Source organism: Hippichthys cyanospilos, chromosome 5 (genome assembly GCF_059441005.1).
Source record: "Hippichthys cyanospilos isolate Australia breed blue-spotted pipefish chromosome 5, RoL_Hcya_1.0, whole genome shotgun sequence".
Classification (NCBI taxonomy): domain Eukaryota; kingdom Metazoa; phylum Chordata; class Actinopteri; order Syngnathiformes; family Syngnathidae; genus Hippichthys; species Hippichthys cyanospilos.
Genome location: NC_142373.1, coordinates 24481776 through 24494494, shown reverse-complemented (window position 1 = coordinate 24494494; position 12719 = coordinate 24481776). Strand labels below are relative to the sequence as shown.

Below are 12719 nucleotides of genomic sequence, written 5' to 3'. Positions count from 1 at the left end.
TAGTCGTTACATTTGCCCCCACCACAATTACGTTTTTGCTCTAAAAAAGGTTTTGCTTCCTGATAATTCATTTTTTTGTTTGTTCGACTTTTTGTTTAAATGCATCATTTCGTCATGCTGTATAGGCTTGCTTGACAATGCGGCAGATAGGCAGTGCGCATGCGCGTTTTCCCCAACAGGAAGCGTTTGGCTTGATCCAGCTGATGTTGCTACATTGAACTCAACTGTCAGGGGAAGGAACACTGTTTAGGTAAGTGTCTTTGGGCCTACTCTCATAGTCAGGGTAGTAAGATTTAAACAAGAAATACGTTTTAGGTTATGAAATTACTACCGGATATTTGAGCACTTTAATAGGATTTTAGCCTTTTTTTCTGACGTCCAAGCTCAAGTGGACAGCGATGTCATGCTAATAACCAAACAAACGATAACATCAAATCGCGTCATCCGGGAAAAAAACAAAACAAAACAAGGAAGCGAATAAAATGCTGGCCTTCAGAGCTTATTGTTCTGTGACAAGGCTGCGATAATATGTGCTCAGCATTGTTCGGTAAAACGGAACAAACCGCATCGTTAATCTGGTTGTATTGTGTGGAATGTCAGGTTATTAAAACAATTCATAGTTAAATGTCACCCCCACAGTTATGCAAAATGAGAGATTTGCGTTGCAAATGTGTCATGCCGATTTGTGGCCAACAATATAGCTCTGCCCAAAAAGCATTTTTGAGTACATTTAAGAACAATACAGAGTTGGTGTCCATTTTTTTAATTTTTTATTTTATCAAGTTTACCATTTGTAAAATGGTCAGATTTGTGTGAGATAAAAATGTGGAGGGATTATTATATTTTACATGGAAGCTCATTAAATAAATTTTAGCAAATCAATCTATCCTCCTTATTTAAACTTTGCTATATAAATTTCAATATTTCTAAACATGTCTTTGGGTTTGTTTGAAACATGTCATGAGTGACAATTGAATGTTCCCTAACTTTAAGATTTGAAAACAGGAAAATAAGTAATGTTTTTCACCTTCAAACATGGAATATTTCCACTGGCAATGAAATGGCCTCTAAACATTTTAATTGAATATATATTTAAAAACACACACACACACACACACACACACAAAAACCCACTTGTGCAGGATTAATTTGAAATGTGGAATATTGTTGAAAGTAAATGGTAATGAACTTTTACATTTTAAATACAATAGTCATCTTATTCAGAAGTGGTTATGATCCAAATAAAATAAAAAAATAGGTTTTTTTAAGATTCATTGTAAATGGCAGACCACATAGTCCTGCATTAAAGATGTATGTTAAGTGGAACCGTGTTCCACTGTTATCAACTTGCTATGGTATAAAATAGTGTCGCAAATAGAACAGACACTCAGCCTGTAAATTCATAGTGAAATAATCATATTCAAAGTGCAATCAACATGAATTAAAGTATATATTATGAAGTCTGGCGGTCCAGGTCCTACATGTCCATTCTCATCTGTATATATCAAAGACGCAGAAGATACTTCAGACATCCCTCGATTTAAGATAGCCTGTGGTAGTTCCTCGATGCTCGATCTCCGCACCCTAATGTGTGTTTAAGGTAATTGAGACACTCCTTCATATGACTGTGTGAAATCAACTCTAGAGTTATGTTCAATTTTCAAGAGCTAGAAACGTTGCAATCAGCAGACAAATTGAACACAAGCATGGTGCTGGGCAGAGTGCTGCTGTCCTCTTGTGGGTGAAGGTGAAATTGCATTTAGCATGTATTTTAACTCATGACCCATTGGCGGTCACATTAGGTCATCCTGAACAATCTTCAGGCTACAGGCCAACAGAGCTACCTACAGGCAAGAAGTTATTAGTTTTATGACAGAAGCAGGAGGCCAGTATAAAATGACCAGGGTCCACATTAAGCCCTCCAGACTAAATTTTGGATATGTCTGATCTAAACAATTATAGAGGTAGTCAAGTCATTTTTGTTTCTTTACTACTGCATGTTCTATGCCAGCTTCTCTAGTCTATGTCAAAGGGAGAAGTAAGGAGTTGATTAGTATGGAAATGAACCTGGAGATAATCAAGAAATACGAAGAAGGCTAGGCTAGGCTACCCTCGCTCGGGAATATGGCCGTAAGTAGCTCAAGTAATGTCACTGGAAAGGTAAATAAAATGGAAATTTCCCTTTATCTATTTTTATTGATGATGTTATTTAATTATATACACCTATTTTATATATAAGTAGCACTTACTATACTATATTTTTTCTCATTTTTGATATGTACGCTTGTCCTCAAAATCATTCATACCCTTGTGAATTTTAATTTTTTTTAGTGTAGATGACAGAACTATTTTTTTCTTAATTTCTTTGTGTCGTATGTGACCAAAGAATGAAAACAATACATTATTCAATCGATTCTTAAGTTTCAATGTGATATTAGTGATAGATTTCCAAAAAATTTCATGTTCAAAATTATTCATAACTTTGTCAATATCTCAACAAAAATGCCCCAAATGTGTGCATTTTGATGCTATATGCTATTTCAAGATGTCACCAGCTGAATAAAAGCATATTTTAAAACAAATTAAAAAAAAAAAAAAATATATATATATATATTTTTTTTTTTTTTCCAAACTGGTGTAAATTAAAAAAAAAACAGTCTCCCAGTCATACTCTGCTTCTGAGCATCATGGTCAAGAAGAAAGAGCTGCGGAAGGACCTGTGTTAGAATCTTGTGTGTGCCCACCGTAAGGGAAAGAGTTACTTGGCCATTTCCAGGCAGTTTCATATCATTGTGGCAACGGTTCAGAGCTTCATAAACAACCACAGGAGGTTCTACACTTTTAAAAACCTCAGTCCTCAGTGGGCATGGCAAGAATTGTAAGGTGTCACTCAAACTTGCCAAGAAGGTATGCTGAGAGGTTAACATCAACCCTCAGACGCTTATGAGTCAAAAAACACCATCCACCCCTACCTATCAGGCATGGTAGTGAAAATATAGTTTTATGGGAACGCTTCTCCTCTTGTGGCACAGGGAACATTGTCAAGGTTGAGGAAATTATAAAGGAATGAGGATTACATCGGAATCCTTCTCGGAAACCTGAAGGAGTCTGCTGAGAAACTCCAGCTCAGCCACAACTGGATTGTCCAAAAAGACAATTATCTGAAACAGACTGCCAAGTTAGGGAATAAATGGACAAGGAAATGTATGTGAATTTCTTTAAATGGTGAAGTCAGAGTCCTGACGAATCCGATCAAAAATTGAGGTGAAACTTGAAGATGAGAAAGGTGGCTGGGAAACCCACCATCTTGACCCATCTTGAGGCCTTTGGCTGTGAACAATGGGCCAATACTCTACAGGAGGAATTCAGAATGCTGGTTGACACATACAGAAATGGTCTGAGGGTAGTTTTAAAAAACGAAAACTATGGTATTTGATTATTAATGAAGACATTGGACTAGGGTATGAATAACATTGAACATTGCATTCAATAAAATATCTCTTAAATTTTGCGTTTCATTCATTGTTATGATTTTTTTTTGCTTGTTTGTCACATTTAACTCATGAACAAACTTGCATAAAAAAATGGTTTTGTCATAAAAATGAAAAAACAAAAACAATTCTAGCATATGAATATACATACACATGCCAATTTCGCCTTATAATCCCAACACCGGAATGAATTATTTTGGTATGGCGGTGGTCCACAGTATATATACTTCTTTTTTTTTTTTTAAACAAAAACACCAAACAGTTGAAACTCATCTAAGTCAATATAATTCACTCCAACTTAGAGCAGTCGGGATACCATCAGCGAGGCTCGACCGCTCAGGTCAGGCAGAGCGACCAGCGACCTTCCCACGACGGCACCCTCACACGGGTCGCTATGAGCTCCAGAGGAAGTGGCGGCCGCTCAAATGGCGCGCTACCACAGACTAAGATCTGCCAATTCAAGCTGGTGCTGCTCGGAGACATGGCGGTGGGAAAATCCAGCCTGGTGCTTCGCTTTGTCAAGGGACAGTTTGACGAGTTTCAGGAGACCACCATAGGAGGTGAGAGCTGCAGGAAACATGATGGAAATCTGTTTGTCATTCACATGTGGAGAAAAAAAACTATTTGTATGCCACAGCTGCTTTCCTGGCCCAGTCAGTGTGTTTAGATGACACCACTGTTAAGTTCGAGATCTGGGACACAGCAGGACAAGAGCGTTACCACAGTCTCGCGCCCATGTACTACCGAGGAGCCCAGGCTGCCATTGTGGTTTTCGACATCACCAAGCCGGTTTGTAACACACATTGATTCTTTAGATACTGAAAAGTTAGTGGTCAAACAATTCATTTTCAATCACTGGTTGACCAGCACCATGAACTACAATGAAACCTCCACTATTCACAAGGGATACGGACTGAATCATGCAAGGAAAGTAATTTAGGCTAACCCATACAGTAAATTCAGTGTTTGGGAGTAATGCATTACAAAAGTAATGTAATGTGCATTACAAAAGTAATGTAATTACTGTGATGCATTACTTTTTGCTGTAACAAGCTAGTGTAATATATTACTAAAAGTTTGTTAGAGATAGAGACAAGAAGTATGTATTCGTCAGGTGCGCTTTGTGCGTGACACCTGAAGAGTTGGATACACATTTAGCCAAAAGAAAACATGCGGAGGATTGCAAGTAGGGATAAAACAGAAGTTCTCACTTGGGGATGCCACTTCCACCTCAAGAGGTTAGAAGATTTGTGGAAGAGTATGTGATATGTAGAAGATATGCTTGCACTTTTCATAGTAGATTCACCAGCATATGGAAACCTTGTCAGCAAGATCCCTGTCACAACTAGCAATAATGACAAGGTAAGCTAACACTAATTTTCACTGTACAATTGCTGTTACTAATAGCCTATAAATAGTTGTGGTCAATGTGTATCAAGATGAAGCATACAAAAACTCACCTTAAACAGTACGTTAAACACAATACGATGATGGGGCCTAGTTGCTAACCTTTTCCCCTCCGAACCCATCTATTTTTGAAACGCTCGTCTCTTACCTTGTCGACTGAACTTGAATTTGAATATTAACATTTAATTTGTGGAATGCTCCAACTGTTTCTGCCTGAAGCATAAACAATGCATCGCTATGCTGTGAAGGTAATTAATAAAGGGGTTAAAATAGAATGTGTATCCTGTCATCAAGGGGACAGGACCATACACCTCCATTAAAAAGGGTCTTGTGCTGTGTCATGATCCACTGCCTTTGTGTGTGTCTGTGTGTGAGAGTTTTTGTATATTTTGATGTGCACAGGAAACCTTTGAGAGGGCCAAGGCCTGGGTGAAGGAGCTGCAAAGGCAGGCTAGTCCCAACATTGTCATTGCTTTGGCAGGCAACAAGGCAGACCTGGCAGAGAAGAGACTAGTTGAGTATGAAGTAAGCCTCACCACCACACACCAACACATGAAAAAACAAAACAAATGGCCAAATATTAAAGATGATACAGCTCATATTGAAATTCATGTTTTGTGCATGAATATCCATCGACAAATTTGGATCAATAGGTGTCTCTTGAAAACCATGAAAATCATTACTTAGTAACGATCTAATATATTGTAATCTAATAAAGTCTGGTTCACATGGCAAGATTTTAAAATTGTCGATAGACTTGCAATTCTTACATGAAAAGAAGGTTTTACTTGTCTTCATCCATTGCGCGTGGCTTGAACACGCTGGCATGGATCTCGGCATGTGGGGAGAAACAGCGAAGGGCAGCCTTCCACACTCATCTCTCAACAGTCGTCACTTGGGCAAAGAACGTCCTAAGTAAGATGTTCAGCAAATCATATCTGAAGACCTCCATCTCAAACAAATTGAAGGGCTCCGAAGATGACTTACCCATGGAAGAGTAACAAGGATGTTTGCACAAATGACGAGCAGGAAGAAGAGGACGTCCGGGATTTAAATGGGAGGAGCTATTTGGCGTGTCAGATAGTGATGATGGCTTTTGAGGGCTTTTAGATAAATTCCCATTCAACTGTCTCAAAAAAGAAAGCATTGAAACTTTGAATCGTTCTATTGTTGTAACATTACTTTCAGCATTTGTGTCTATGCGTGGATACATTGCCCCCCACCCCCAACTAAAGAAGAAAGAAATGCTTCTAAAAGTACTGAAATTTTAATAATACACACCATATGTTTTAATTGAACAGCCATGTTATGTGTAAGCAATAAAGACAGGGGACTTATACTTGCGTTTTTTGCCAAATTCACCCAAATTGGAAGAAAAAAAAGGGGGGGGAGGGGTCAAAATATATGTGAGTTTGACTTGTACACGGAGAAAAATACGGTCATTATAGGAAATGGTCTATCCAGTCACTTCCTGTTACACATACTGTTACATACTTAGGATACCTAATCAAACAACAAGACCAGCTCTGTCTTGCATGCTTGTGGTCCATAAGTTGTTTATGTGGAAAAAAGCACATAGCTCAACTATAGATTGTCAAAAAAAACCATTTTGAATCAAAAATAATTTCACATAGAAAATCCATTCTGGATCGAATCGTATAGCCCAAATTCTGAGATGAATGGAATTGTGAGACAGTCTAAAGATTCCCTCTCCAACAGTTCAGATTGAGTTCCAAATTGTTAATCTTCTTTATGCTCGTTTGCTAACATATTTCATTTCACCGCCGAAGGAAGCACAGACATACGCAGATGACACAAGCCTGCTCTTCATGGAAACCTCGGCCAAGACTGCCATGAACGTCAATGAGCTTTTCCTGGCCATTGGTGAGTTGATAACCATTGTAACTCCCGACTTCTCTGCAGTCCACAAAATTGAATAGACACATGTCACACAGCACAATATTTTATGTCACTTGTTACTCTTGATTGAAGGTAATTATATTGTATTACAGTACTACTGTCCGAAATTGCGGAAATTTCATACATCCACAGCATTTCACAGGATACGTTTGCTGTTACGATACTTATGATGGATGTCTGGTAATACTTGTGCTTCTGCAGCCAAAAAGATGCCAAAAACAGACACCCAAAACCCAACACACGCAGCACGACATCGAGGGGTCAACCTCCATGACCCTGATGCCCACTCCACCAGAGCATGTTGCGGCGGGAACTAGACCAGGCATGGCCCTTCATGTACAACTATGTGAACTCCATCAACACATCCCCGCCCCCAAAAGTCCCCTTCTCTCTCAGCCAACCACCTTGAACTATCATCCTCATCTGTCAATCAAGCCAGCTGAGAAAAGGGAAAGCAACCACAAAATGGAGGACACGAATTATGTATATTCTGCCTTTTATCATTTCAGCTTGACAACCTACACTTGTACAAAGCTAACAAGCAAAGAAAGGAAGCAATATGATGTGAAATACAAGGTGCTTGACACGCTTCATCTGTCTTGGTCCTCTGGGTTCGAAAACTAACACAATTCAAGTGTGTGTGTTATGTTTTCATATTTATGTCAAGACTTCTTATATGTCCTACGGTACAAAGCAAAATACATGTATTTGCTCCCACACCATAGCAACAATAAAGGCATGAGCCACAATGCATATGCTGACATTAACAAAAAAAAATGCAATTACATGTGCGTAGCAGAGCACATTACTGAATCCTGATGTTAAGACTTTTCAGTTTTGTCATTGTAGGATGGAATGAAAAACAAGGAAATAGTGACATGAAAGAATCTATTATTGAATGATTTTGAGTAGGTGTATGTGTGTTAGGGATGTTGAAGGTGAAAAACTAGTGAAAAAATAAAATCCTACACAAACACGACTGATGACATTGATAAAATGTGTATAACGTGTTTGAATGGGTTATATGTGAAAAATTTAAATGTCAAATCTGAATCAGATGTGGATTGAACAGTTAACCATTACTGCTGCAGACAGCAAAATGTCTTTGTGATTTTTTTTTTCCCTACCATACAAAGGTTGAATGAAAAGTTTTAAGCATGGCGTGTAAGAGGCTCTGATGGCATGTAATGAGTCTTTCACTGGCATCAAAGCACTCCAGGTCTATGGTTTATGTTGAAAAAGAACATTTGAGAATGTTTTATCCCTTTTATTTTTCTGATGCTTAAAGCTTATTATATTCCCCTCATATATGACCATTTCCGAGGTATTTGTAAACGTGTGGCTTCTAATGAAAACTGGAATGGGAGATTCTTGAAAGAAAACCTACAAAAATAAATCCAGATTTATTGAATGTAGCCAGAAAATGTATTATTTCGAACTCCTGATTTGTTCCATTTGTATTTTTTTTCAATTTAACTTAAATTGTGCTTGCCATTACTTAATCTCGGCATTGACCGGAAATAACTCAAATAATAAAAAAAGTAAATGCATTGCGAATTAATGGCAAAGGAAATCAAACATACACGTTTTTAAAGGATATTTTAATGTTCCAAACAATGGCCAATTTTGTTGTTTTAACACATTTAGAAAAACGAGTGTTTTTAACCATTAAAAAAATAAAACTTTTTTTTTTAAAAAAAGGAACTTATTGTCCTTGTACTCTCCATTAAAAGGTAGGAATTCAATGGATTAAAAAAAAAAAAATCATTCGTCACACTCATCTTCCACTGTGGCATAAATCAATTGGTTTCTGCGTTTGATCCGCGGTGTGGTTGTCTGGCTTCCCACATCACCTGATTCATCGCTGGTCCGTTTGAGGAAGGGCAGACCCTCCGCCTCTACATTGCGTGGAGCATGATGAGGAACGGTCGGTGTGGAGTGGCGTGGGGGAGGAAGGTCCATTAGGGGGGACGTGGGAATAGGTGACACTTGGGATTTGGGCGGGGGCAGGACCAAGCCCGCGGGGATGTGGGTGTCGCCCACAGTAGGTTTTGGATCAGCTTCGCTTTTGGGCTCCTCCTCACCCTCCTCTTCTTCCCACTCGTCCTCTATCGTGATCTCATCGGGATTGAAGGAATTGGATGTACTTGAAATGTCAGTTGAGTATTCGCTGGGCTCCTCGCTGCTCTGAGCATCGTCTTCCTCCTCAGCGTGGCTTTCCTGAGCTTCGCCCATGCTGCCGGCCTGGCCTGCTTGGGTATAGAGGTCAGTGAGCCCCAGCGTAGCGCACAACTCTGTGGTCTGGGGGTTGGCAAGGTAGCTGGGAGTGGTGTGGTATTGGGGCTTGTTAGGGTCGTAGGGGGGCACGGTACGACTGAAATTGTCCGGGATGGTCAGCTCACCGCTGAGCTGCTCCACCACCTTCATCATCGCGTCTTCAGAAACCGTAAAGTCCCACCTAATGAACAAAAAAGCCCAGAAAAGGTGAGAACTGCGTTCTTCAAGATTTTGGATGACAACAAGTAGGAAACAACACTCGATGTAAACACTATGGCTGCAACAATGTCATCAAGGCACAGGAAGGCAAAGTCAGTTACGCCTAAGCAAACATTTTTTTTTTTTTATCTTGTCCAGATTCATTGCAATAAATCATACTGGGAGCTAGACCTATTTTTATGTATCTCACTCTCCAATAGCCAATTGAGGTAAGTGTGAAATACTTTGGATTTTTATTTGTTTTGTTTAAGTACTCCTTTCTTTCTTCGGACCAATATGGTGTTGGTTGTGTTTTATATTTCTCTTTTCAAGATGTATGAATATAATTGAGAGAAAAGCCCAATAGTAAGTTATTAATACTATTTGGGGCCAGGTGTCAATTTACTTAATTAATGGATTTACTCAAAGTGTGGTTGTCCCTCTTGATTAGATGACATACAGAAATTTGTTCAAGAAATACTGTATTTTTACAAATTTTACAACTGCAACTTATTAAAATAATGTACAGTATGTGCTCTGCACACAAAAAAAAAGTTATTTTTCTTTTCAGGTTTCAGTGGTATGGGACCACTTGTTCAATTCACAGCTGTCCAAAATCAAAAGTGCTAACGTCAAGAAAAAAAAAATAAATAAATAAAACATGAAAAGTGTTAAGTCTTAGTTTGTTGCTTACTCTGTCATGGGTCATTTTTTTGTTTGGAGAGAAAAAAAGAGACGCAACTCACCTTTATCTTCTCGTCTCGTTTACTGCATTTCTACAGTGCCATAATTACCAAAATATTTTTTTATGATTATTTTTTAAAAGTTTTAGATCATATAACCATAAAATAATAATAAGAATAATTTCTGTTTCCAAAAAATCCAAGAAGATATTTTGTCTGGGGATGTATGGCCCTGGCAGGGACACCAAAGGCAAAAAGGTCCAAGGTGAGGGATTAGACTGAGTACAACTCACGAACCCTTGGCTCTGACGGTGGGGGAGGGTGCCAGTCAGAACTGGCAGACCCAAATGTACCGTGAGCCAAAGGCACCGTAATGTACTTTTGGATTTTGCTAGGAAGCCCAATACGCCAAGCCAAATTCGGCTAGTAAAATAATATTTCTGTTCGAAATAATCACCTTTTGAGCGCTCAACACAAGGGAGTGGTAGTCAAGTCAAGAAGTATTTTTCTAAAGGGTGTGTACCGTTCATGCAGGCCATTATTCTCTGGGGGGTTCCAGGGATGAGGGGTGGTCCTCTGCAGATCGTTGGTGGCCTTCAGGATGGCGAGCCACTCAGGGTCGTATTCCAGATCATTGGATGAACCGGCCCTCTCTGGTATGTCCACGATCTATAACAGAGCCACGCATGTCAATTTAAAGCAACCGTCTATGTACTGATACGTAAGGTGACATTCCCTTACCTGCAAGAATTCTCGATAGGGCAGACATTTGTCTAGTGACAGGAATTTGGTGACCCGTGGGGCAACGTTGGCTTTAGGCTTTAAATAAGAACGATATCATGAGAAAGAACATTACCAAGAATTAACGCCACTGCGGGTTAACGCTCAGTCTTACAAGATGCTCCTTCAGAGCAGCAAATTTGACATGAAGATGCGCCGAGAACCAGTAGGTAGGCTGGAGGTGCTCCAGGAGGTCGGCGGCAGCAGGACTTCCAAGAGAGTTGGACTCCACCTCTTGTCGCAGAAACTTCTTTTTACGCAGCAGCTCCTCAGTATGCCCATGTTGATAGATCCCGCGAGGCCAGTCGTGGCTCAGGAAAATGTCCACAGGCATGCGAATCTGATTGAAATTTTGGAATGAGCAATATGCTTTTAACAACCCCCCCTCCCACCACCACCACCAATGATTACCTGCTTTAGTTTAAACACCTCAATATTTCGCACGTGATAGACGCTTCTCAGGGTGTCGGGGTTGTATGGAGGGAATTCATGATGACCTGCAATGGGCCAACACTTGTGATGAACACTGGATTGCGAGAGACTGTAGCATCCAGATAGACAGTGAACTCACCTCTTCTATAGTCATGTGACTTGAAGATGCCAGAAATGCCACCGATTCGGATCCCCTTGTAGCGAATTACTCCAGCGTAACCTACAGATCAAGTTGAAAAATCGCTGATAAAACAGGATTTTACAGAATGCTTACTGATAGTATGACATTTAGGTTCTATTTTTTTAATACAGCTAAAATGAGCCCATGTCCTGTCAGATGGTTCATACCCAAATAATATATATTAGGAGCAACCCATCCTCCATAAGAAAGCTCTTGCAGGTGATTGGAGGCCTCGTGGTTACCGCCGATGAATATGGTAAGAATTGGAGCCTTCTTTTCTCCAGAATAGTACCTGTATCAAAGATTTTATTCAAAATAGCTCAACTTGTAAGTTAAGAAAACATGCAAAGAGGAACTGACTTGTAAAAAGTTTGCATAGTTCGGTACTTGGCAGGCACCGCCATGCACTTGAGGTCGCCTTCGTTGCGCACAGCCTGGAAGTCTCCGCAGCAAAGCAGCAGGTCTACTTTGACGCCTTCCTTCTTCTCCAAGTAACCAATGGTCTCGTAGATCTTGTCCAGCTCACCATGGCAACAGCCCTCCACTGCAATCTTCATGACTAATCAGCACAGGTGCCCTCGAATCAGTATTAAGTCCTTTACTGCCAAAAGAAAGACAACACAGTCATCTTGGAAAGTTGTGCTGAATGATACGAATTAGTATAACATTCAATTCATCTATTTAATACTGCTTATTATCTTTCGGGCCGCTGTTTAGTCTTGAATGACCCTCACAGACAAATTTTGGAACGTAAGAGCAACCTGTCCCCAGAGAAAAGCGACAAATGCAGTCAAATGCAGGGTGTTCCAATCGGAGCGACTCTATTTAGCAGTGTTTGTGTGTATATGCAGCACATACACATACAACAGTAGGTTTCTATTAGGGTTTGACTTTACATTGCTACCAAAATTAAATAAACAAGACACAGCAAGGTGAACACACGAGATATAATGTGTGTTCTTTGAAAAAAAAAAAAAACACGACTCACGGAGACGTTAGACGGGGCTAGGAGGACGCCGGGTCGCTTTTACACGCCGTAAACCCCCCAAATCGTGATGAAAAGGTGCATGTTTTTTCTGCAAAACTGCAAAAGTGAGCAACAAAATTCCCACCGTAGAGCCAAAGCCAAGTGCGCATGCGCATTGACCTGCGCATCAGCGTCTTGGATTTTGATCACCAGCAACAGATTCAACACTTGTCGGGAAAAAGATGATAGCACTCTTAAAACATGTTTTTTTCTGCTCATAAATTATTTTGAAGCCACTTCTATGCGCGTGTTTCTACATTTTCTGTGTTCCGTTCTGTTAGGCCATTTAATGTGACGAATCTAGTTCATAAGAATCACCTTAC

The 12719-nt window shown here is 39.8% G+C and overlaps 2 protein-coding genes across 6 annotated transcripts; one reads left to right on the top strand and one right to left on the bottom strand.

The window, feature by feature from the left end:
- Nucleotides 1-21: 21 nt before the first annotated feature.
- On the top strand, nt 22-8233 carry LOC148424071 (ras-related protein Rab-5B-like). 5 transcript variants are annotated; one of them, XM_088415180.1, is made up of 7 exons: nt 22-250; nt 1511-1600; nt 3794-4051; nt 4129-4280; nt 5301-5411; nt 6689-6782; nt 7020-8233. In XM_088415180.1, the coding sequence occupies exons 3-7, from the start codon at nt 3886-3888 to the stop codon at nt 7133-7135; spliced, it is 639 nt and encodes a 212-aa protein (XP_088271306.1). In that variant the 5' UTR covers nt 22-250; nt 1511-1600; nt 3794-3885; the 3' UTR covers nt 7136-8233. The 5 variants fall into 5 exon arrangements, with proteins under 5 accessions (XP_088271306.1, XP_088271304.1, XP_088271305.1 ...); XM_088415178.1 differs by having other exon boundaries at nt 74-250; nt 3799-4051; nt 5301-5423; XM_088415176.1 differs by having other exon boundaries at nt 78-250; nt 5301-5423.
- Nucleotides 8234-8400: 167 nt separating this feature from the next.
- On the bottom strand, nt 8401-12504 carry LOC148424070 (lariat debranching enzyme-like). Its single transcript, XM_088415174.1, has 9 exons — nt 12358-12504; nt 11730-11970; nt 11537-11661; nt 11328-11408; nt 11168-11253; nt 10872-11096; nt 10718-10795; nt 10500-10645; nt 8401-9276 (listed from the first exon to the last, which is right to left on the bottom strand). Exons 2-9 carry the CDS (start codon nt 11924-11926, stop codon nt 8583-8585), a joined length of 1632 nt encoding a protein of 543 aa, XP_088271300.1. The 5' UTR covers nt 11927-11970; nt 12358-12504; the 3' UTR covers nt 8401-8582.
- Nucleotides 12505-12719: the final 215 nt, after the last annotated feature.